General features: G+C 47.7%; 1 protein-coding gene across 1 annotated transcript in view; it reads right to left on the reverse strand.

The window, feature by feature from the left end:
- Gfra1 (GDNF family receptor alpha 1) overlaps positions 1-24,950 on the reverse strand; it is a 193,820-nt gene that overhangs the window by 23,800 nt on the left and 145,070 nt on the right. Inside the window, exons 6-8 of the mRNA XM_026389200.2 lie at positions 10,073-10,182; positions 7,324-7,458; positions 3,442-3,623 (exon numbers count right to left, since the gene is read on the reverse strand). Of these exons, the coding sequence (XP_026244985.2) occupies positions 3,442-3,623; positions 7,324-7,458; positions 10,073-10,182 (427 nt within the window). The remainder of the gene's footprint in view (positions 1-3,441; positions 3,624-7,323; positions 7,459-10,072; positions 10,183-24,950) is intronic.

The following is a 24,950-nucleotide window of genomic DNA, read 5'->3' on the forward strand; positions in this document are numbered from 1 at the left end:
CGCAGTCTATTTTGAGTCATGACATAGGTGGCTGTGACATACGCCATTCTAAGATATTTCTAGGACCACCTGGAACATGGTAAGTCATCGGAAGACAGCAGGGCAGGCAGAGGAAGAGCCCATGAGGCTCCTGGGAGCCCCGGGCTGGGCAAGAGCCCTAAATCAGCCACAGGAACCATATTCTTGGGGTGAAGACCCTTCACACTCACCACTCTCATCCGCCATGTATCCTGTTCCAATTCTCTGGCCTCAAATGATCCTTTTACATTCTTCGTGTAAGTCACCCTACAAAAGGCCATCCAGCTACAAAACGTTTTTCTGGCAAATTTTCAGTCCTCCCTCCCAGACCAGAGGCTTGAAGAAACCAGGAGTAAGGTGAGCTTGGCATTGTCGTTGGCCCTGTGGCTGACCTTCAGGAAGAACCAGGGCACAGCTCTCTCGGGTCCAGCTTCCCCCTCCCTCCTTTTCTATTCTCTGCTCCTTGCTTTCTGTTCCTAACTCAAAGACAGAGTCTTGGTTGTCCAAAGAGTCATAGAATAAGATAAAAGCACACTGGCCTTGGGACCATCCCATCAAAGAAATACTGGGATTTTTGCTAAGCCACTAGCTTTTCTCTACCTTGGTCGCCTCATCTGTAAAAGGGAAAGATGCCTGCCACACTGGACTCATGGGGCCACTGTAAGGAGTAAAGGGGAAAAAGCATTCAAAATGTTAGAAGAATAAAATACACGACCCATCTGTGCTCTCACCAGTGTTCCCTGCACGCCTCAACACCCCACCCCTGAGCAGGGCACAGTATCCCAGCCATCTTGGTAGAGGGACTATATGGCCAGAGGACTCGGGAATAGGCGTCATTTCAAAGGGTCATTCTGGAGTGCTCACCCTGACTCATTTAATCCTCTGGATTCTAGCAGACAGGAAGCTGAGGCCTGGGGAGGCTGGCACACTTGCTGGCTTGACATGAGCTTGGCTACAAAGCCCATGTCTCAGGAGTCAAGGTAAGGATCTACGGGAGCCTGGAGACCTCCCTGGGAGCCAGATGCTGCTTGGCCCATACGTATCACAGGGAAGAGAGGAGCAGCTGCCCTGACTCCCGGCCAGTCCTACTCCTCCATGCCCCCTCTGCCAAGAAGTTGAATGGCAGTCCTGGGAAAAACACCAGGATTCAATTTTACTTTTGGTCCTCTATTTATGAAACAGAGTTCCTATCACTAACACAGGAAATAGAAAGGCACGGTTTCTTGGGAATAGAGCTCATGTGTTACTCGATGTTGCCAGGGTAACCTGCCGTGGTACACACAGTCCTCTGGCAGCAAGGGGTAGCTGAGTGGATCTGTGTTGGAAGCAAAGCATGGGCTTGCCTGTGTGGCCAAGGAGAGCCCTGTGCCATGGGAGTCCAAGTGATGGGCATAGACAGGGGCTGGGAACACATCCTGTGTCTGAGAGACTCTTCTCTGCTGATGGGGAGAAACTAGAATTTCAGGAAGTTTCCAATAGTGACTAATCCAAGATGTTCTCTGTTAACCTAGTCTGACCTTTCAAAAATCTGGACAAGATGGGTCACACCTACTATTCCGAGTTCAATAGGGAATGACTTTTTGTTCAAATTTTTGAACACTCATCTCCATGTAGCTTCCAAGGCACAGAGGGACTTAATCAGCAGGCTGGAGGTGGCCTCGCAGTCTCCCCTGGACACCTAGAAGTGTGCAGAAAGATGCTGGCTTTCCTGCAGCTGAAACTTGCCTTTCTTACTGGTCAGAAACTACCCCTAGCCCAACTGTTGTCACCTTATGATCCCAAGGTCCTATCCTTCATCTGGACACTTCTCTACCGACACCAGAATCTGAGCAGGCCCAAAGAGAGTGAAGGATGACCTGCGAGGAAGCAGGCACGGAGCCCTGCCAGCTCTGAACAGATTTTCTTGCTCCCTGCCTGATCCTAGAGCCACTTCCAGCTCGCTGGGCAGAAGTCACTTCCCTTCTCTGAAACTCAGGGTCCTGTTGCAGAATGGAGCAGTTTAGATGTCACAGGATTATTCCTCAAGCCGCCTCCTGGCTCTGGTGTTCTGTGCATAGTGCTTTGGAGATGAAAAGGGCTCAGAAAATGCCTTAGAAATCTGAAGAGTTTCAGGTGGACCCAGGGCTGTGTGGTTCCCCGTCTGCCTTCTCCTGGGTTTTCGTGTGAGTGTGTCTCTGAGACTGTGTGTTGGGACAGGGATCTAGGAGAACCGAGGACAGAGACAAAGCTCAGATGAAGGGCATGAAGGAAGAAGAAGTGAGGAGGAATCAAAAGAAGTAGAACATTGTTCTCAACACTTTCTAGGGAACAAGGAGGCTGCGGGGCAAGATGGGATGTAGCAAAAGGGGGCTTCTGGCGAGAATGCAGTGGGGAAGGTGGGAATGTACTTCAGGGACGGTGTGAGGTGACAGCACAGTGCTTCACACACAGGCTATGAAAATGTCCTTTTCCTCAGCAAGGCAGGCAGCAGTCACCATGTGGTCACCACTAACCAAAAAATACTAAAGGTCCAACCATGAAAAGAGTGGATGCCCAGCTCTGCTTCCGTGGCCCACTAGCTCTGCAGACTTGAACAGAAGTGTCCCTTTTCTGGTGGTGTAAGCCCTTGTTCTCCAATGAAAGAACCAGGCTGCAGACTCATAGTAAGAGTGTTTCTCCCACAGCCTCCAGGAGGATGACCCTAAGAGGTGACGTGTGTGAGATTCCTTTGTGGACACACAAATAATCAATGTCTTGCCAAACAGTTGAATGCTCATCACTAGGAACAATCAATAAAAGGCAGAATAAACCCTCAGCTTCTGACTACAGGTAGTTGTGGGTCTGCCCTTGTAGACCCAAAGAAGTTGCTAGGCCCTTCTGCACACGCAGGGTTTTGCAGGGCAGTACGTGGTTCCTCTTGCTGTTGAAGAACATTTGCTTTTGCTTCCTGAAGAAGCAGCCCATCCAGGACTCCACACTTGACCAGTGACACTGTCTCTGGCTAACTTTCCGAGACAGTCACGCAGCAGCACCACATGTGATATGGAAATGCCCACGATGGTGCCAAACCCCAGGGTGCCTTTCATCTCAGTGTGCCGCTGCTCTACAGAGAACACAGAATCAGCATCATAAACAAAGTCAACCTAACTCCTTCACCACCCTAACAAAACTTTAGGGACGAATCTGCACAGACCTCTCCTTGTATAGGGCCAGACACAAGAGCCTTGAACAAAGCCACATACCCAGGAAATGCAGAGTCAGTCCCATGATCCATCTTTCTCTGTATGAGGTGTCATTATCTCTACGTTTAAAAACTCAATTTCAAGACTCACTTCTCGTCAGCATTTGCCATCTCTTTTGTGCATTTTAGAAAATGAATCCGTATGCCACCCTCCCCCCCTCCCAGAAGTGAATGCCAATAGGTATTCCAGAAGCAGTTCTCACCTGCAAATTTGCACAAGGCGGTAAAACATGCGTGGGGATTTCGTTCTCAGAGCCTGCCGGCCCCAGGGGCTTGTTCTTGACCCGATAGGCAGTGGTAGTGGTGGCAGTGGTGGTCTGTACTGGGAGGGCTGGCTGCCACACAGTCACATCGGAGCCATTGCCAAAGGCTTGAATTGCATTTTCTGCAGTAAAACAGGAGGAAATCCAATTTCAAAGTCAAGCAGCAAATGTAACAGGATACACACAGCCAGAGAAGAAGCACACTAGAAATTCTGATTACGGCATTGAACTTCTCTGAACAAAACCCATCCATCCATCCACCCCATATGTACTAACAGGCAGTCTTTGGGGTCAGGTGCTCAAAAATCAATTCAGCCATTAAACACTGAGTTGGACACTTAGCCACACTCCATGCGCAACAAATATTTATTGTGTTTCTATTTATGTGCCAGGTGCTGAGCAAGAGCTTTGCCCTGAAATACTCATCCCTCAAGCCCTTTGAAACCCAGCCTCGGACCTGATACATTGGGATCCTAACTGCCATTTTTTTTTTCCCAAGAAAGTCCTTACACTTTGTCAAAATTCTATACTGAAAGCAAATTAATTAGTGCCTTTTTCTTTTAAGTACATTCCTAATCATGAGACTGAGGCAACTCAGAGGCAATTCAACTAATTTGGCAGGCAAAACGCAGCCAGTTTCTTTAAAAGAAAAATCTACCCCAAGCCTCATCAATATCTAGTGAAAATTTAAGTAAGATTATTTTTTTTTCCTTTCTGCTCCCAGTCTTCCAAACAAAATCTGCATAATTAGATAGGAGCAGTCCTGTTTAAATGAAAAGTTTAAAATGTAAAACTTTAAAAGCCTATTACAATTTCATGGGATTAGATTGTTTTTATGGCAAGAGTAAATTGGTTATGTGTTTTTCCCTCCCCAAGATGAATAAAAAACAGGTTTTAATCAGGTCTCCAGGGATTTGGCCTGGATTTAGGAATTTTTTTTTAATTTCATATTCATTGTATAAGAAATCAAACTCCTTCATTTGGGACCTGAATGTGCAAATTGTTAATCTACAACTCTTAGTTGGCATTTTTCTGTACACAAGACAGAATAATTCAGGCCTAATTTTTCTCTTAGAAGTGACAGTTTGTTCTAGAATTGTTATCCTTTAAGTTTGTTTCCTACAACCTGACACTTTGAAAAGCTGTAAGAAACAGCTTCAAATTATAGTGTGTTTTTTTATGCTTCCAGCTATGCTATGGCTGAACGGGTGCACAGAACTTTGAGAAAGGGGTTCGTTAGGACCAGTTTCCTTAAATGACCCCAGAACCACAACAAAAATCTATTTCTTGTTAAGATGCAAAGATTCAAGAGACTCCTGACCGATACTGAAGCTGCCGGTGCTTGGCCCAGCGTGCCTGCCCCCCCCCCCCCAACCAACCATGTCCCCATGTCTTGCTTGGCCCAGGGTGCCTGCCCTCCCTGGTCATTCATTCACCCAATGGAATGTCTACCAAGTGCCAGGCCCGGCTCCACGCGCGAGGCACATGGCCGTGAGCAGCAGGAACAAAAGGCAGGAGTCCTCCCCCAACTGAATTTCTGGCTGTAAACCAGAAATATAGCAATAGAGTCAAGTTTGTAACCGAGATGGTGAGAAGGACTTGGAGAAAACATGAGTGAGGGGTGGGGGAGTGAGGAGTGCTGGGGTGAGAAGGGAAGTGGATATTTAAAGTGGTCCAGGGAGGCCTCCCAGAGAGGAAAGGAGGAGGAGGGAGGGGAGGAGGAGGAGGAGGGAAATGGGAGGAGGGGGCGTGGGAGAGGTGGGGGAGAAGAGAAGGATGTCTGGATAAAGTCTTGAGAGACCTCCTGCCTCCCATTCTCCTCTCTTCCCCTTCCATGGGCCATGCACTTGACTTAAAAATAACTGTTTCCTTCTCCCAAAGTAGAAGTAAACAATGGGTTGCAGTTGTGTTCCTGGCTGGGGAATTTGGGAGAGGTTTGGCTTAATCTGAAGATAGCAGAATTGGGTTTCTTCTTAAGGGTCACCGTTGATAAATTTTCATTCCTTCTGGTTTAGGGCCTTATACCAAGACTAAATTCACAGCTCTCTGTCTTTGGTGCTCTGTGGCCCATCTAATCCAAGTATAAATGGAATGACTGAAAGATTCTGGCTGGCTTTGGCCCTCGCTGCAGACCAAATGCATTTATTTTTATTGAAAAGTCATCAGCAATAAGATACCAGACTAGTCTACCTTTCACCAAAATGTTATTAAGCAGGGACAACTTTAATTTCTCGGTGGGGGAAAAGTTTCCCAGCCAAGGTGAATAAAATCTTTTCTCAGGATCACTCTTGTCATTCCTTTGTCTTCGTTACACCTCACATCCACCAGAAGGGAGCAAGATGAGAGAGGCCTCCACGCTGGAACCGGATGCTGTGGGTCTGAATGTCACTGAAGAGTCCAAAAGCTTCTCTTATTTTCAAAAGGACCAGATAAACTGATTCCAGCCACATTATCTGAGCTACATTTTTGTGTGCGGGTGACTTATGCTTTTCTCTTCCATAAAGGAAAGGAGGAGGAGGACGTTTTAGATCAATGCTCAAAAGCTGTTTTGTAGTACATGGTAAATTGTTGGCTAATTCTTAAAAAAAAAAAATCAGTCAAAATATAGCAGAGCATCATGGGGAAATTGTCCCTCTAGGACAAGGCTCTCAGCTGGGTGTCTGAACCTTGATTCCTAGAAATCTGACCCACCCCTCCCAGTAGGAAGACAGACCTGGACCCAAATGTACAGGGTTATGTTCTTGTCCAACAAGGTTCTCAGGAGATACGGGGCTGCACAAGAAACCAGGCCTTGGGTCCCAACTCTGTCACAGATGGTCTATGTGAATGCCAGGCTTTTACTCAGATGAAAGACGGATGGACAGACATAATAATTCCTACGCCTCCTAGGATGCTTGCGCAGAGTACAGAAAATGAGAGTGTGCATGAATTATACTCCCTGTAGCATGAATCTGAACACACAGAATGAATAAACAGTGGCTGTCACAAGAGTGAGTGCAATTTTCAAATATCTCAGCTGGATCATCACCCAGGGTGACTTAGGTGTACCTGAGGGAGACCTGGCACTGTGCTTTTGGAGTTTGATGGATGCCCATGGCTCATATTCATTTCTCCATCCCTGTCCCTGTGGAGGACAGGCTTCCAAATTGCCTAAAGGACACTGTAATAATAACCAACTCTGCTTCCCAGCAGGAACCCCGCCCCTCCACCCACCAGCGCTTATCTGGTCTCCTGAGATCCCCGACATCGCTAGTCTCCTGAGCGCATCGCCAGCTTTCCCCACTCAAGATCTGCCGCTTCTCCTCTGAGCCAACCCTGAAAATCCGAGGGGCTATCAATGTCAACATTCTAATTTTTCCCAGAGAGTCCTTGGAGGCCTATCCCCATCCAATTTGTCTGAGCTGCTCACATTGTCTATTCCGCCCAGGTTTTCAGAACCTTGGGAACGGACTCTCAGCTGGCTGCCAAGATCAAAATTTGATCTGCGGGTAGAAGCGTTCTTTCCCACATAATGTACTCTCGGTGATTGCAATCTCTTGATCTCTCAGGTTTTGGGATCCACAGTCTTGGCAGCACCCACTTCATCATCTGCACAGTTCCCTGCTGCATGCATCATGCAGCATGTTCAAAAGGAGCTGGATTTACCATCAGCAACCAAGAAAAGGGACAGAGAGAGGGAGAGTGACGGACGGTGGTAGCAGACACAAGAAATAGAAGGTACAGCTCAAGCCTGGAGTGGGAAGAACACGTGTGTGTTCATGTGCTTCTTATTTAAAACCAAACAACAACAACAACAAAAACAAAACAAAAAAACCAACTCACTAAGACAGGTATTGTCCTTGAAGAAGTTCAGAAATTTGGAGCACTCTTCCAGGTCATTCCCACTGTTGCTGCAGTCACACCAGGGGGCCACGCTAAGGCTGCTGGAGTCTATGTAGTTGGGGGTCATGACTGTGCCTGAAAAGTAAAAAAACAAGACATGTCATTTTCCTGTGACGATGTGGACTTTTCTGGAATTGAAAAAGAAGTAAATGCTCCTCTGACAGAGAATGTGCCATGGATAATTACAAACGCGGTGTTTGCTGAGTGGGAAATTATGTTAAGCAGTGAATTTTCTTGGCAGTTTATTGTGAACACGTAAAACAGTTTACACATTCACTTAAAAAATTATAACAGAACTCCTTCAGCTGCATTTAGGGTCTTTTTTTTCTCTCTCTGCACAAATGGTATGGATGTTGTAGAGTTGCAGAGAATTAACTTGGAAAGCACGAGTTGCCAAATCCCCTGCGTTTTCTTGAAAATGTCATTAATCTTCATAAATAGATAGCACTTGGTGTACGTATCTTAAAGATCCTTTTAGGGCTTTGAATCCACTTCCCTCAGAAGCAAATGGCTTCTGCAGAGTAACCCACAGGAGCTCAGAAGCCTCCAGCAGGCTCTGCTGCATCCCGGATGTAGACAAATGTAGGTAGCAAGCCTCCCGCCCGCCAGATTCTCTACTGACTTACAGTCTTCCAAGTTGTGAAAGAATTGGAAACAAACAGTGTACATTCTCTGAGCCCAGGGCTCCCAGAGTATTGTCTCATGTAAGAGAAAGGCTGGGTGGTCCCTCCTGCTACATCTTGTGGGATTCACAACTGTCTGGTGAGGTTTCCACCAGCACAAATACACGATGCATGTGTATTTAATACAACCCAAATGGCTTCCCCTGGGTGGCTCACACCAGGCAATGCCCGAAGAGGCCAAGATGCTTTCTGCTTTTAGATATTTTCAAGGAAGTACGAAGTCATAGGTGGTCAGTCATCCTCAGGATGGATCTGGTTCACAGACAGAAAAAAACAGTTTTTAAAGCTCCTCCGGGTCAAGGGCCTATGGTCTTGGCCCTGTCTGTATTCCTTGCTGACTCAGATTGAGTTAGACCCCATGGTCCCTTAGCAGGAGGACTTAGCCTATAGCATGAAGGGGGTTCTAACTCCTCTGAGAAAACAACAGGCACCCCACATGCTGAGTGAGGGGGTTAAGGCCATTGCACGTCTGGGGCCCTAGTGGACCGGTGACTCATGGAGAAGCAGGAACCATGGGTGGAAAGAGATTAGGATCCAATGTCCCAGAAACCGGCATGGAAGGAGACATCCAGACCCGACAGAGAAATAATTTGGCCTGTAGAACACACTGCCTCTACCACTTGCTCCTCCACTTCATCCTCCTCGGGCTTGCATGGGGTTGCCAGGCCCAAGGATGATCTCACAGAAGTGTTGGCAGCACCCAGTCCCGGCCACTTGTGGCAGTCAATGAGCGTGTCCTCCTGGAAGGACACAAACTGATGTGTTAACAGCAATCACATCTGGGAGAGAGGCTGTGGAATTTCCCATTGTATTCTGTTGGCTTCTCTGGTTTTAGTTTTCTTATAAATTTTTTTTCTTTAACAAATGAGTATATGTTAATTACTTTTGTATTTTCTCTTCTTATTTGTATAATTCCATATTTGGTAAGTAATCTCTTGTAGAGACGAACTTTGTTAAGAAAAGGAGAAAGTGAATCCAAGCTGGAGTACTGGCTAAAGGAAGGCCGGACCAGGAACAATGTGCCTAAATGGGGAGGTAACGCCAAGGGAGTGTGGGTCCCCCTCAAAAGGTTGGGGTGACCAATGTGCCCCAAAGCAAGACGTCTTACATTCAATTCCAACCCTGATTCTCCCAAACTCTCCTGCCAAAGACACTGCTGACAAGGGGTTTGGTCTGTGCTCTCATTCCGGGTGGGAGGTTCTTCCTGCTGGTGACGCATGTGACCCCGACACAGATGCCTGGCAGGAACACACACCCTGGCTGAGCCATCGCGCTCTGACAACTGTGATTTCTCTCGCCCTTCCTGGCCTTCGCTGTGTGTTCCTTCTCAAAGGCCAGGCACAGTGGAGCCCTGACACCGAGGCTTCTGCTGTCCCTGGGGCCTGGGACTCTGACCTTTCCTCTTGCTGGCTCCATTTATCCTGGGGCACAAGTTTGCCCATTTCTCTTCCAACCCCCGCTGCCTGATTTAATTGCACTGTTCTCTTCGATGCTGAGAGAAGACAGTCCTCCTAAAGCCTTTGGTCTTAAAAGACAGAGAGTATTGCTTATGCCATGAATAGTGTCATCAAGGGGGACATATCAGCCTCAACGATGCCCCGCACACCAGGAGTTGAACACCAAGAACACTGATGGCAAGAAGCACCCCGAAATTTAGGGATTTTATTTCCAATGGGCCATTTCTGAGAAACTGCTTTCCCGATTTTCCCATATGGACTGGCTGCCTACTCCTTCTCTCCAGAGCTCCCTGGCTCTGTGGACTCTGTTGGCCTTGTCCTCCTCTGCCCAGCCAGGCTTTCCTCCGACTTTTTATTCTGCGTGGTCACTTCCCCAATCGAGTCACTTCGCTTGCCTTTGTGCTTGGTGAGTCCCAAAGGCCTGTGGCCAGAACCCAGCACAGGGCTCCTGGGAGATCACCCACGCAGACAGACACCATCAGGCTACAGTGGAAAGGGAGTGGGTGTTGTGGAGCCGGCTCTCCCCCCAGGCCTCTCCCCGCCTCTTACCAATCAGCCCCGAGTAGGCCAGGAGGCAGTCGGCGAAGTTCTCCTTCAGACAGCTGCTGACAGACCTTGACTCCGGCTGGCAGTTGGTAAAAAAGTCTGCAAGGCGAGATCTACAATAGACAGAAATGCAAAAATGTGTTTTAAACATCCTAAGTCCCTGGGCTGGGAAGGGGTGTTGCAGAGAGGGTGGTTAACGGGAGGGGGGAGGAAAAAAAGTTGTTTTAGCACAGGAGTGTGACAATGGTTGACCACAATTGATTGCGTATTTCAAAATAGCTAGTCCTAGAGAGGGTTTTAAACATTCTTCACACAAGGCAATAATACATGTTTGAGGGGATAGATGTGTCCACTAACCTGGTCTGATCATTACACATTGGATACATTTATGGAAATATCACACTGAATCCCATAAATATGTACAATATGTATCAATTACAATATGTGTCAATTACATGAAAAAATACATATATCAAGGGGCTGGGGCGGTAGCTCAGCAGTACACTGCTTGCCTAGCATGTGTGAGGCACTGGGTTCCATCCCTAGAATGGCAAAAAATAATATAGGTGTGTGTGTGTGTATATATGTATACATATATATATATATACACATGCATAATATGTTAACATATATTATGTATATATTGAGAAAGATTCCTACACACATGTGTATCTATGTATATGTGTATGTGTATGTATATATGAACAATCCTAAGACTAACTTAATAATTCTCCTTTATTCCTTTGTTGAGAAGCCTCTCTCCACACACACACACACACACACACACACCATACACACACATCCACAGAAAACACGAACTATTAAAATACTGGCATCTTTTCTACACAACTTCCCAACTGTCCCCTCCCCCCCGAAACCCTCATCCACCTGTGTGTATCTGCTTATTTGGAGAGAAGTCTTCAGGGCCTATAACTGGAGAATCCAGAGGCTTTGAAGTTTCCATCCAATATTTATTTCTGACTAGACTTATTTGCATCTTTAGGAAATGTGCTTCTCCACACACTCACCGGAGATCCACAGTGGGAAAATATTTACTTTATACAGAAACATGTTCCTGGCATCAAAATAGGATCCTACAGCCCATCTGCTCCCATAGTTCCTCCTGGCTTCAAGAATGCATGTCTCTGTCTCGTAAGTCCTCCCTGGGCCCGGCGCACAGTGATTTATCCCGGCTCAGTGGCACCGAGAAGCTCGCCTTGGGGAACTGAAGTGAAGGGCAAGAGGGCGGTGAGGCTCGCTGGGGGGTTTGGAGGCTGTGTCTGCACTTTGGGAACTGTCCAGGGGCTGGCACAGTCCCTGGGTGGCAGGGAAGTTGCAGGGTTCCAGAAGTGGAGAGAAGCCACGGACCCACGAGCCTGGGGAGGAAGAGGGCTCTTTTTGGCCAGTTGGCCGTGTCTCGGTCTGAAGAGGGTATTGTTGGAGAAATCCTGAATGAGAACTGGGCCACCTCTGAGGTCATCTGAGCAGACAGCAGTTCTGTTTCTATGGGAGGACACAATGGACTTCAGGAGAATTTAAATTACCCGGCAATTACGGGAGACAATGGGAGGCTGTCTGGGTTTTCTTGTCTTCAGCTCACCGAGCTGGCTACCCACATACCGTGCTCTTTTTACTATTTTCCACCCAAGAAGCCCCATCTGCCTGGCATACTCAGACTCTATGATACCAAAACGCTTGGGTTGGTGGGGCTCAGCAGGGCAGGGTGTATGGAGAATCATAAGGGTTTGCAAAGACCTCTAGGAAGCATATTTATGTCCCTTTTTGTACAATTTCACCTAGAACTGGTACTCAAAGGCCTGAGGACTGATCCAAGCTCACAGAACACACAGTGAAGGCTGGGAAGGGTGAACCCATGGTGTTCCTGTAGTTCTCTTTTGCAAGAGACCTTATTTGCACTAATCTGGGGAGCTCTGTGTGTTCTGGGTACCTGGCCCATCATGGTGAGTCCCTGCAGCAGATTCTAGAGGCCTGCTTCATTTTCTTTGCGTGGTGGCTGACACATCTTAGGCTCTTTATAAAGATTCCTGAGATCAGGGCCATGCGCTGAAGCTAACTGGCTTGGCAAAATCCTCCCAATGAGGCTCACCTGTGAGCGGGTGGTTAGCCTGGATCTTAACCACAGCCAGCCTTGCTGGTGTTTTCTGCCTTTAACTGAACACACTGAAGGATACAAAACCTGGCTATTTTCTTTTGCCTGGTTAAAGGATTTGTTTTTCAGAGGAAATCCCTAAAGATGGCTCAGGCTTACTCAGCTGGCTCCAATGGCATCCAGCTTGGATTGAGTATTAATTTCAGAAGAATTTTTCTGGTCATGAAAGTTAATGATCTAGGGGTGCTGGGCTCCTAACACTGCAAAGGCCAACACAGTCCAGGCAGCTGGGGCTCCAGTTCTGCACACAAGCTGGCCACTGAATAGCTCTCTGACCCTGCAGCCCTCGTTCCTGGTCTGTCCCTCGGAGACACAGTTCCTGTTTCTCAGAGTCTCTCAAGCAGACTATTAAACGAACAACAGTGTGATGCGGATTACTGTCCTTGGGCGCAGGGCTAATGCCACCAGACTCATTTGGCTTAACAACCTCAGAATTGACTCACAATTGGACTCCAGAATGAAAGGCTAATTGAGTCAGTCTGTTGCAGAAAGCAGAGGCCCAATCGGGAGGATACCGTGAAATACAGAGCTCTGAGCAGAACCCCAGACAGCTGCATTTTAGGAGGAGAGGGCAGGCAAGGATCCCAACCGCAAGGATACAGCCATCGAATTGGGAAGAGAGAGATCACCGGGAGGGAGGAAGCTCTGCTAGGACATCCACACTTCCAAGATTCTAGCATATTTGGCCTGCCTCCCCGGGTATTTACACTTGGAGACACGGTGATCGAATTATGGGATTCCCATTTTACAGGAGGAAAAACTGAAGTAAGACATTTGCATGGTGGTATGCTGGAGCCAGCTCATGACTGGTCAATTTTGAAAAATTTTGCAAGTTGGTTGACATCACAGTGGGGCTTGCAAGTACCATGGCTGGAGTGATTTTTACACAGTGGCAATCAGCAAATGCTCCAAAGCAGGGATTTGTGGAGTTCTCTGGGAACACATTGTTAACTGTCAACTGGCACAATCCTGTTGAAGAGCCAGCGTGACACAGTCAATCCTGTGAATAAAGCATGTGTCAGGTGTCGGGTGTTGAGTCCCAGCCCTTCTGGGATAGGTTTCTCCTATTGCCATGGTGCTGAATGAAAGGGTGTGGTACAGTGAGCCACCAGACTTTGGTGCTTTCCAAAGAACAAAAACATGACCCCAGCCCCAGGGTTCTTCCGTCCCAGCACCTCCCCCACCAGTCCTCCTACAGTAGGTACAGTGCAAAGGGTTCCACGTTTTGACAAAGCAGCTGGGTTCTCCTGTCCCAGTGACTGAATGATGTGTTAAGTGCTTGTAATATAATGATGAAAAAGACCCTGAACCTGGACTTAAATAACCAGCAGGCCAGGTGCCAACAGAAACAAGAACAGGATTAAAATAGTACAGTGGCTAGTTCCTGATAAAAGGTAAGGAAGGCTGCTAATATAAAGAAGACCAAATAAGAGGGAAGAATTCAGTAGCTGTTAGGTAGCTTTTATAAACCTTATATTTCTTTCTTGACAATCTAATGAGGTGGAGTACTATTATTTTATTATCCTAATTGTACATCCAAGTAAACCAAGGCTTAGAAAGGCTAAACTAGAGGAAAACAAAGAAGTAGATCGAGGATTTAGAGCCCCACATTCTGACTCCGCCACTTAAGCTCCCAACACTCCACAGCTACAGAAGGTGATTTCAGAAAGGCTGTGATCTGGGGACTAAGCCAGGAAAGATGGAGAGGATTTGTCAGGCACAGGTGGAGGAGGGTGCTGCAGACAGAAGGAAGTATCATAGGATAAATTAATCATCTCAAAATAATCCCAGGTCACAATAATGGAGTGTCTGTGTGTGCCAGGCACAGCCTGAAGTTTCTGACCTGTATGCACACATCCAGCCCTCATGACACCCTTGTTAGGTGATGCTATCCGCCCCATTGTAAAGATGAGAAAACTGAGGAGCAAAAAGAGAAGTGACTGTCTCCAGGTTGTAGAGCTTGGCAGAGGAGCTGGAATGTGGCCACGTTCCATCTGACTCAAGTTGGAGATCATTCTTCACCACTACACTCACCACGTGCCTCATCAAAAGTCCTGCTAGTCATTCCCCAAGGATGGCCAGGGCCAGGGATGCAAATAAGGACTGATAGGAGATGATGCCCAGCAAATCTTTGAATGACCTAAGAGTTTCGATTTTGTCCTAAAGGCAGTGGGAGCCACTGAAGGATTTAGAACCCAGAAGTAGCACGATCAGATTTGCATATTAGGAAGACTTGGATCTCTGGATTATTCAGCAAAGACTTGATAAGGACCTGCTCGGTGCCTTCACTGCTGGAGCAGCGAGGGGACAGCAGGAAATGGTGGAAGGCAGAAGGACAGTGTCCTAGGAGACTACAGTCAGGAACCAGAGCAAAGCATGAAGGGCCAGAGGGAAGGAAGACAGGAGGATGTGTCAAATGGAGGGATCTGCAGAGTGGGGCTGCAGGGAGGCCTGGCAGACCGCAGAGAACCAGGTTGTGTACAACTCAGCAGACAGGAGTGTTGTGGCAGAAAGACGGAGGATGAGTTTGCAGGGAAGATGGCGAGGCTGGTTGAGGCTGTGTGGAGTGCATGGCACCCTGGGGACCCAGGAGACTAAAGGGTTGTTAGAGCTCTGGCTCCTGCATCTCTCCAGTCGCCACCCACTACCTGAGCACCTACTGTATGCACAGCCCCCACAGCCCAGGCCAGGCCCTCAGGCACTCACTTCCCCCGCCCACCGTGGCTTATGAATCACTCTGTAATTGGTTTCAGTAGCTACCCTGTCTGGGCTGCCGGGATCCAAACAAGGAAGCTTAAAGGTCCAGCATGGGATTAACAAAGAAACTCCACAATTGGATTTCTTCTGGAGACACGAGATCTCCATGACTACAGCAGTGATGAGCTCTGATTGTTTTTCTCTGAGAAAATGAAAAGGAAATGAATAGGCACTAATGTAGAAATGTATCACCCTCCGAAAGAGAAACTCTCCCACCCTTCAAGAGGAAGAGAAGGCTTCCAAGATGGCCTTAGGAAATCTGTAAAAAAGTGGTTTACACAGAAAATATCATATTAAGGGACGCACACTACTAACTGGAAATAGAAAAATGATGATAATGATAAAATCTAGGAGAGCCTTCAAAAACAGCAGATGGTCTTTTGACAGTGTGTGTGGGGGATCGTTTACCTACGCTTTCTGTGGCTGTTTGGGGAAAACAGTGTTATAGAGAACAGGTAAAACACATCCTAGTAATGCCCAGTGGAACCCATCCTGGATTATCGTAATCCTTTAAATGTTTTTTCCAGAATAAATCCCATACTTGGACATGAGCCATGTGGTTAGTGGAATTGAGCCTGGACTAAGAATTGTGAGATCTTGAATGGGATCCAGGCTCAGACACTAATTAACCAGAGTTCCTGAGAATGTTGCTTAACTTCTTAGCCCTAGGATTTCCCTTCTGAAATCTCAAAATACAGTTTATGGGACATTCCAAGCTGCCTTGAAAAACAAAACCTAAAACCACTTTTGTTTTCAAAGCATTATTATTGCTCCTACTCTCACTCTATTTTGTCATTAACCTAAGATTCCAGTGTCAAGACATTTGGTTTCTTTTGAGTCTAGAGAACAAGACTTTTTCCAGGGAATCCCTCAACTCACACATAAGACAATGGAGAAAGCTAAGCACCTGCTCTGAGTCCCTTGGCAGGTGGCCACAGGAGGCATTTGCTAGAGGAGGGCCTGCCACCTGTCTGTAATAGCCCTGGAGGTGACACGGGTGAGAGGCTGCTTGATTTTAATTTCCCAGGGATTTTATTGTCAAGTGTATACTTGCTCTCCTTTGCCACCATTGATTAGACTGCTCTTCAAAGACTTCCTCTCATGTCCACTGCCTTCAGAGATGGAGCAGGCACTTGGAGTGTCACCCAGGAGCACATGGGGGCCAGAGCATGCAGATGGGACTCTGCACAGGATGAGAGTCGGTCAGTAACTTAGGCTCCCCTTTCTGCAGGGGTCTGTTGGATCCCACCAGTGCCATACGGGACTATAGGACTCCATCACCCAGTACAAACTCAGACCTTGGGGATGAATCCCTTTATTGATCAACTTCTGTAAGAAGTTACTGGAGTTTTTCTCTGAACCCAGTGTGAGCATTAGGACTTCTGAGTCTTGGATTTCAGTTCATGTCATTTGGTTTATGAAATCTTTTCCACTGGTCTGTTCAAGGAAGCCAAGTACGACAGGTAAGAATGAGCACAGCCCAGGGGCCCCCGTTTCTAATCCAGCTCCACCTCTTAGGCTCTTATTCCTTAGCACATTATTTAACTCTCTGAGCCTCAGTTTTTTCATGTGGGATGTGGAGCCAATGCTATGTATAGTCACTTTAAACGGCTTCAGTGAGGTTTAAATGACAATTAACAGAGCGCCTTGGATACACCAGTTGCCCAGTAGAATTTTACTCCCACCCCTTCATCTTTTATTCCATTTATCACAGCAGCCCTTATCTTCCCTCAGTAGAACAGACCACATCTGTGTTACCAAAGGCGTCCACTGCGACCAAAACCAACTTGAGAAGTCCAAAGCCAGGAATCCTGTGGTGTTATTTACAAACCTCCCAGTCATAGGGACTCATAAAATAAAGGCATTTTAAGAAAAGCTACTTTTCCCCAGGGGTGTAGAGGAAAAAAACATATTTAAAAAAAAAAATGATGAAATATCAGTAAGTTGGTTAATACTTCTAATATCTTATGCAGAATAAAAAACAACTTGAAAAACATGCTGCTAATATTAGCAAGGGGATGATGAAGCTGGAACACTGGAATGGTAATTGTCTGGTACAGTGACACAAAACAGATTTTTCCTCTTTCTGTTTTTAGAAAATTACCTTAGCCCTTTTCTCCAGCAGCCTGCTGGCGCACACATCTGGAAAGCATCTTTCGGGAATCAGAGCCTGTATTAAATACATTTTGTGGGGGGTGTTATTTTGCATTGCTGTTCCTCACTTTGTGCTGTGCATTCTGGCTTCCTGGAGTGGAGGCCTAGTGTCTGCCTGGGAGCAGGTTGTGGAGCTCAGGGGCTGAGCCCTGGTCTGCCACCTCATGGACGTGCATGTGGGAGAGGAGCAAGCAGTATGGCTGCTCCTGAGCAAAGGCCCCGGGGCAGACCCACACACTCCAGGTGCCGATGTACAGAGCGCCACACATCTTGTGTTCCTCGGTCCCTTAACTTGGGTTCCCACTCATGGTAGGATTATTAAAGCCAGACAAATTGACACACGAGCGGTGACTTGGCCAGACAGCAACCACATGTTGTTGGGAAAGAGCACTGAAAGGTCCAAGAAGCCTCCAAGACGGTCCTAATGCCTTTGCTTCTGGCGACAGGAAGGACCCTGTGGCCAAGTAGAGATCGTCACCTGTTCCCTCCAAATCCCTGCTAAGGTCATCCCAGTACTTGGGATTCTCCAGAGCATATAGCAAAACCCAGGGGACACCTCGATGGCTGCTGCTCCTCTGGCTCCTTGGCAGCTCCTGGCTGCAAGGGTTCTCCTTGTAGTCTGCCTGGCCTGTGGGTCACAGGAGGCTACCCTCACTGTGCTCTGGGCCTTACCCCCACAAGCTCTGACAAAGCCTCACCTACTGAGGAAGGTGCTCAGGTAATGCAGGGGGTTCTTGCAGAGGGCTGGTCCGTGCATCCTGCTTTGGGCATCTCTCCAGGTTGAGCGTTCAGCGAGAGCAAGCTGCAGGGCGGAGGTGGCGCTTCCTTAGCCTTTCTGATTACTCATACTGCACTAGTCCCCTGAGAGAAGCACAGTCATCACCTGATCAATCTCAGCAACCCTCCCGGAGCCACCCTGCATGAACACTGACAGCCATCCGTCAACGTTAACCAGGCAGTTAACAGGCCTTGACAGTGACTCTCACCTGGCAAATTTGAAAAGCAATTCCTGGGCGTTGGCAAGGGAATAGTCTTGACTTAGAAGGGGCTTTCAGCATCCGCTGATCAGATGCCCCAGAACTGCCCTTCAGCCGGGACTCCTGCTCCACCACCCTCAGCCAATCCCTCCCAATGCACAAACTAATGGTTGCAGTATAAGCAAATTGTAAGGAGTAATGGGAACACGGAAGGATCACGGACAACCCTACACTCCATCTCCAAGGCAAATAGAGCTGTTTGTGTTACCCAGGCCACACCATGTTCATTAATGCATAAAAGCTAGCTTTGGCGTTCTTGCTTTTTAGCTGAAGAAATTGAAGATTTTCTGGATGAGGAAACCATCATAAAGTTCTCGGCTATACAACAGTCTGCTGGGATGACTGCAGGTGACAAATACATTAGAACTCCTTGAGAGTAAATCGTATCCAATAAGCTTTTGATGTTTCGGCAGGGAAAAATGTATAACTTTATAAATTTAAAAAATTATAAATATTTATAAATTTGTGACATTTGGCCACAAGAAACAGCAGACATCAAGATGTTCAATCCATCTTTCACCAGTAGAACCACACCTTAAAACTCCAGGCCAACAGGATGGAAAGTCACTTTCCTAGAGAATTCTACAGGCCCTTCCACCCTCAGGAGGGAATTTCAGAAGTTGCCTCATCTTGTCCTGGAACTCTAAAAAGCTCCATGTCAACTGCTCAGGAACCCTGGGAGCAAAGATCACCCACCACACCCACCGTGTCTTCATTAATGATTTACACCCACCCTTGCTTCTGAAAGGATTTCGAGGTACATTCAGATGTGGCCGCAGTCAATAGAATCAACGTCAATGCTAGGGAGGAAACGGGGGGCTACAGGAAGATAAGATAGAGGAACAAACTGCAAACATCTTCTGGCAAGATGAAAGCTACACACGTGGGTCTGGGCTTTCTAGCAATCACAGGGAGTAGAGGTTAAATGACTCCTTCCACAATTCATGATATCCTGAAAAATGGAAACAAGACAGATGCAGAGGGAAAAAACCACCTGGGGTAGAACACATACCTTCCTTCAGGACATCTCTGGTCCCCAAAGATGTCTATATGGTAATCTCTGAGAATGTTACCTGACATGGCTAAGGGGACTCTGCAGATGTGACTGAGGTTATAGATCTGGGGGGAAGGGAGGTTACCCTGAGTCATGTAGGCAACAACATAATCATAAGCATCTTTCAAAGTGGAAGAGGGAGGCACACAAAGAAGTTGGAGTGCACCATGTGGAAAAGTCTCAACAAGCTCTAGCTGGGTCCGAAGAGGAAGAGGAGGGACAAGCTGAGAAGCAGAAGCAAGGAAATGAATTCTCCCTGTGCCTCCAGAAGGAACTCAGCCCTGCCAATGCCTTCATTTCCGCCCGGTGAGACCCATGGTGGACCTACAGACCTACAGATCTGTAAAGAACAAATTCATGTTGTTTAAAGTCACCATTTGTGATAATTTGTTAACAGCAGGAATAGAAAACCAACCCACTACTAATCAGCAGTATACAGTAGGGGTTTTGAACAGAGTATTTGAAAATGGACTAGTGCTTAAATTTCAATTAACCACTCACAAACCATGATATTTGAGGCATGTATTTTAATTTCTCTGAAGCCTAATTTACTAGTGTGAATGACAGCAAGTCCTTCAAATGTTACCAGAAGGGTTGGGTACACCTGGCCCTGGCACCTGGTAACAATTTACAACCATTCCTGGTCCGTAGGTGAGGACAGAACCTCATAAGTGCTGGTTCTTCTTTCTCAGCCCAGAGGCTTCACATGGAGCTTGGGACCTCTGTGAAGTGCTAGGGTTCAGATGACCACACTGGTATTTCTTCTAGAACTCATCTGCTAATAACTGAAAGGTTTTATTCTGAGGCCACCGATCCATGGGTTCATGTGCTCGGTGCAGTCAGGATTAGTACCAGAAGTCCCTCAAGGGCAACGAGATTTCTCCTGAATCTCCCAACCTGCTCGAGCAGAGCAGTGCTTTTTATGGGTTTATGGGACCATCGCCCAGGAAAACAAGGGGTTCTGACCCACTGCCCTCTTCTGTCCGGCGACTGAAGCCCCAGCCTGTGTTATTAAAAGGAGCGCTGACCACTTTAAGAAGGAAGCGTGGAGGTGGCAATTTAGCATCTTGATGTTTACAGTCAGAGAAACTGAACTCTAATGAGCTTCAGCAAAAATTGGCAAACTAGAAGTTATCCCAAATGCTGCTTCTTTCAGTCAAACTTGGATTCTCTGGGGTTCCCAGTAGATGAAAAATTAAAATTCACAGGCTCTCTTGACGTTAATAAATTTGCTAAACCCCTCCCTTTGCCCCTGCCCCCGAAGGACAAGCACTAAATAGCTTTCTGGAGCCTGGGCCTCCCGCTCTGCCCAGCGGAATGTTAATTCACCTGTCGTACATTAAAGATGCCTAGTTTCTGGGTGCTCTGGGTGGGGGGGGGGGGCAGGGAGGCGAGTGCATGTCTGAATGGCTAATGACCTACCCTTCCCGAGCAAACTTTAAACAGAAACATATGAAAATAAGATCCCCTATTAATCTTTAATGGGCTTGCAAACTTCCTAAGGAAAATTATATTCAACAGTAAATATACACTAGGCCATTTTTCTTCTAGGCAAGTTGTTTTAAAGTCAACAGAGACTTTGAGCTTAGCAAACAACTAATCCCTGATATCTTCCTTCCTAGATAGGGTGTAGAGAATATCACTATTGCTCAGGAGGCAGGGAATTGTGGCGTTGCACATCGAAAGAATAAATCACTCCGTTGCCACTGGATGATAACTCTCCGCTTTTCTCAAGAATCCACAGCTCTTCTTAGGAATCCATTCTTATCTTTAACATCCTCTCGTCAACAGCACCCCACGTCCCAGCCCCATTTTCTACATTTTATCTAAAACTTCCACAGCAGCATTTAAAACTATATTCCCCCCCACCCCTGGATTTTTCCCTTTAAGGACAAAGGAACTGTTTCCACAGTTCATACAAGCCATTTCATAGACACTGGTCCCTCAACTACTGTGCCTCCTGGTGATCCCAAGGCTTATCCTGATCCATGCACAGAGACCTTAAAGGTCCCCTCTGGTCCCTCCCACCAAGTCTTGCCGGCTCTGAGCTCCGAGTGGTGCCACCTTCCACCCACATTTCTCTCCATCACTATTTTGTGTCTTCATTTTGTTGACAGTGTTGCCCATACTGCAAGAGAATTATGCCCAGCACAAAATAAATGCTTTGTAAAGATCTGCTGAGTGAATGAATGAGTGAATGTGTCTGAGTTCCATACACCATGGCTCCGGTCACTTACTGGCCAAGTTTCAGCACACACATCTTGGTGTTACAGGTTTGACAACGTAACAGGTGCTGATGAAGAAACAGTAGCCCAACTAGCACTGTATGAACAACTCCACTGACTTAGCACCTGTCACAGACCATGTTACTGCACGAGCTCCAGTCATTTAATACATAGGGACCTTCCTAGACAGATTAGCCTTATTCCACCGGTGAGGACACTGAAGCCGGTGGGCTCTACCCCGGCTGGAGCTAGAGTTAGAGCCAGCTACGGAAGAGAAGCCCACGGACTCTCAAGCTCATGCTCACCCCTGGGCACTGAAAGAGGAATTAACATCTGATCTTTTCACTGCAGTTCTTGGTCTTCCACCGCCATTTTGATGTGAATTGTGTGTTGGCGAAGCCCAAATCTGATTTAGGTGGATATAAGTGATCTTTACTAGGCCCAATAAAGTGTAATGACAGAATTAGTGGGCATTCCTTTTGTTTAATAGTGCTTGCAGTTTAAAAACATAAAAATAGAATATCTGCTGTTACTGTTCAGTAGGGCTCAAATGCCATCCCCAGACATTGCTGTGCAGAGAGGTCTTCCAGGGCCAGGCCTTGTCTCTCCAACAGCCCCGTCCCCAGGCTGTGTGCATGGTCAGTACCAGATGGCATGGAAGTCAAGAGGTGGGGGGACCAAAGTCTGTCCCCACACAGGAAGAAACCAGCAGACCCCACCCCACAGCCTTCCTTCACTGGAGAAGCTGGTCTGGTTGGAACCATCTCTGGGGGCCTCCCGCAGCAGGTGGGTGCTAAGGATCCTAGGAGAGGGCAAGAGGTCTGATGTCAGATTAAATCCCACCCGCCTGGCTCCTGTGCTCCATCTGCCTGCATCCTTTTATCTCCATGTATAAAAGGCAGGTGCTTGTGGCACCTTCTCCACAGAGCAGTGCCCAGGACTGAAGCCCATAACTTAGTATTTGGGTACCAAGTTTAGTTCTCAGCTAAGCACTGGCACAAATGATGCTGTTCCTACTCTCTAGGCCTTTCTTGGCCAGCCATGTTTCCAATCATGTCCTGGGAGGCAGTCTGGGGCAGGGGCTGCTCCTTCTTCAAAGAAGGGGGCAGTGCAGAGGAGTCATGTGAACTCCCCAGCACCCTCAGCCAGGGAGGAAGACTTGGCCAAGGGCAAGACTCCAGCAGGGTCCTGGAGGTGCCCTAGCTCAGCATCCTCTGTGTCCCATGTGGCCAAAAACACTTAGCCTGGCTCCCTTGGGAGGGCCCTGTCCTAAAAGGGTGGGTAACAGAATCCCGTGGACAGGGAATATTTGGTGCCACCTCTTGTACACCCAGAGCACATCCCTTCCTGTTTTCTCTGCACTAGGAGTACTGGGGAGTGGCCCAAGGGGAGTGGCCCGTGTTCTCTCCTGACAACTAAAGAGGCTTCCACATGGAAAAACTGACAAGAAGAGCAGAGTAAAGCATGCCAGTTTTCCTCATTTGAATACCTCAGGCCAAAGATTGCTCTAAAGGTTGTTTTGGAAGGAGGATTCTTCTCAAATGATTGCCCTGAGTAGCTCTGCTTTGATTTGCATTTTCAGGCACAACTCTGACAAATGGATTTCAATCTCAGGCCAAAGTCAGTCTGTGGACAAGGGACTGTCTTCTCAAGTGCAATGAGGGCAAGGTTTGGATGGACAGTGGAGCTCAGGCAGCAACTAAATACATCTGTGGTTACCATATCTTAGGATACCATGTGAGTGTGGAGCTATGCCCTGGATGTTAGAGCCCTTTACAGTGGGTTCCCATAGCCTTCCAAGCAGAGGCCCACCTTAGTACAGCACAGAAACTTCCCAAGCGAGAGCCCTGCCTGCACCTTGGACTATCTGTGCTGCAACTGTCCTCTCTGTCCCTCATTGCCACCTGGCCTGACCCACACCCCGGCCATAGCATGTGCCACCCTCTCCCAAGTTCCCTCCCAGTCTCAGTGCCCAGCAACACTGATCTGTTGCCTGCTCCTTCTCAGGCTCAGCTTTGCAGAGAAGCTTTGTGCGGACAGGGTAAGGCCACTTCCTAAAAGCAGTGCTCTCCTCAAGTGTGAACCCCAGACCAGCAGCAGCAGCAGTAGCAGCAGTAAGGCCAGTGTGAACTCTCAGGCCCCAACCTGGACCTTTCATATCAGAAAATGATCCCAGAACAGGCTAAAGCAGGGGAACCCTAACTCTAAAACAACAGCCCTTGTGAGAAGGCCCTGAGCCCACTCCCCTGCAGGCTGTTCTGACATAGCATTAACAACTTCAATGCTTGTCCCCTCAATGCTGAAGGCACCTCACTCATCTCTGACTTCAGGTCTCCCAAAGCACCTGCTGAATAAGTGAATGAGCCAGCCACCAGCAATGTCACAAGAGCAGGCAGGGCCCCCAGTATAAAGCAGATGCAATGGATCCCCAGGTATGTTTCAGCCTGAATGTATGACAGGGAGGGGACGTTTCCCCATGTGCTTGTGTCTTAATTACACAGAAAAGCTTTCTAGGGCTGTGTCCAGATTCTTTGCTGGAGTGACATTCTTGGAGAGAGGGGTCTCCCTCTCCCCAGACCCCCTTCTAGGAAATTCCAAGCTATTAGATGCAGCCAGCTAACTCTGCAGGAGGAATGCCAACTGCTGGGTGCTTGTAAGAATCCTGAATTCCCAGCTTCATGGCGTTTCCAATTCTAAGGGTGGACCCAGGCCAAGTGTCACTGTTCTCACCATGGCACATGATGAGGGGCAGGAAGAGCAGAGAAGCACTGCAACTGAGATGGTCCACATCAAGGTGCACCACCCTGCAGGCATTCCAACAGGCATAACAGGCTCACCGTAGAATCCATGGAGAGCAGAGCTCCACTCTGGCTTTATGGGCACTGAGAGTTGGTCCCCATCAGCCTGACCATGTTAGTACAATGGTGAAATCCTTTGTGTTCTAGAAAAGAGGACCACCTATGAAGGTGCTGTCTGTTGGGGGTATCTCTTCAAACAAGAAACCAAGCTGATCAAGGTGTGGCAGCCTGCCACCCAGCCCCAAGCCACCGAATGGCTGCCAGTAGACACTCAGCAGTCTCTACTCCCCCAACCCATTTCCACTTGGAAAACCCTCAGTGCCCGACCCTTGACTTCCCAGAGTCTCACCATCCTGACCTGCTGCAGTTGACAGGCTGGGCACAGGCAGCACCCCCCCCCCCGGAACCCGCCACCACTGTCTGGGTTCAAGGAGACCCTGGGAATGCTGGTGCACACCCACATCTTCTAGCTCAAGATTATCCTGGTCTATCTTGTATACCAGTTCTCAAAGTGAGATCAGGGACCCTGGAGGTCTCAGGGAGCCTTACAGGGGCCACTGAGAACTGCTTCCCTCGTCACACAAAGACATGTTCACCTGGCTCACTCTCATTCTCTCACAAGAGCACCATGGAAATTTTCCAGAGGCCACACAATGTGAAAAACTCGACAGACTGCACGTAGGATA

This window comes from Urocitellus parryii, chromosome 5 (genome assembly GCF_045843805.1).
Source record: "Urocitellus parryii isolate mUroPar1 chromosome 5, mUroPar1.hap1, whole genome shotgun sequence".
NCBI classification, from domain to species: Eukaryota; Metazoa; Chordata; class Mammalia; order Rodentia; family Sciuridae; genus Urocitellus; species Urocitellus parryii.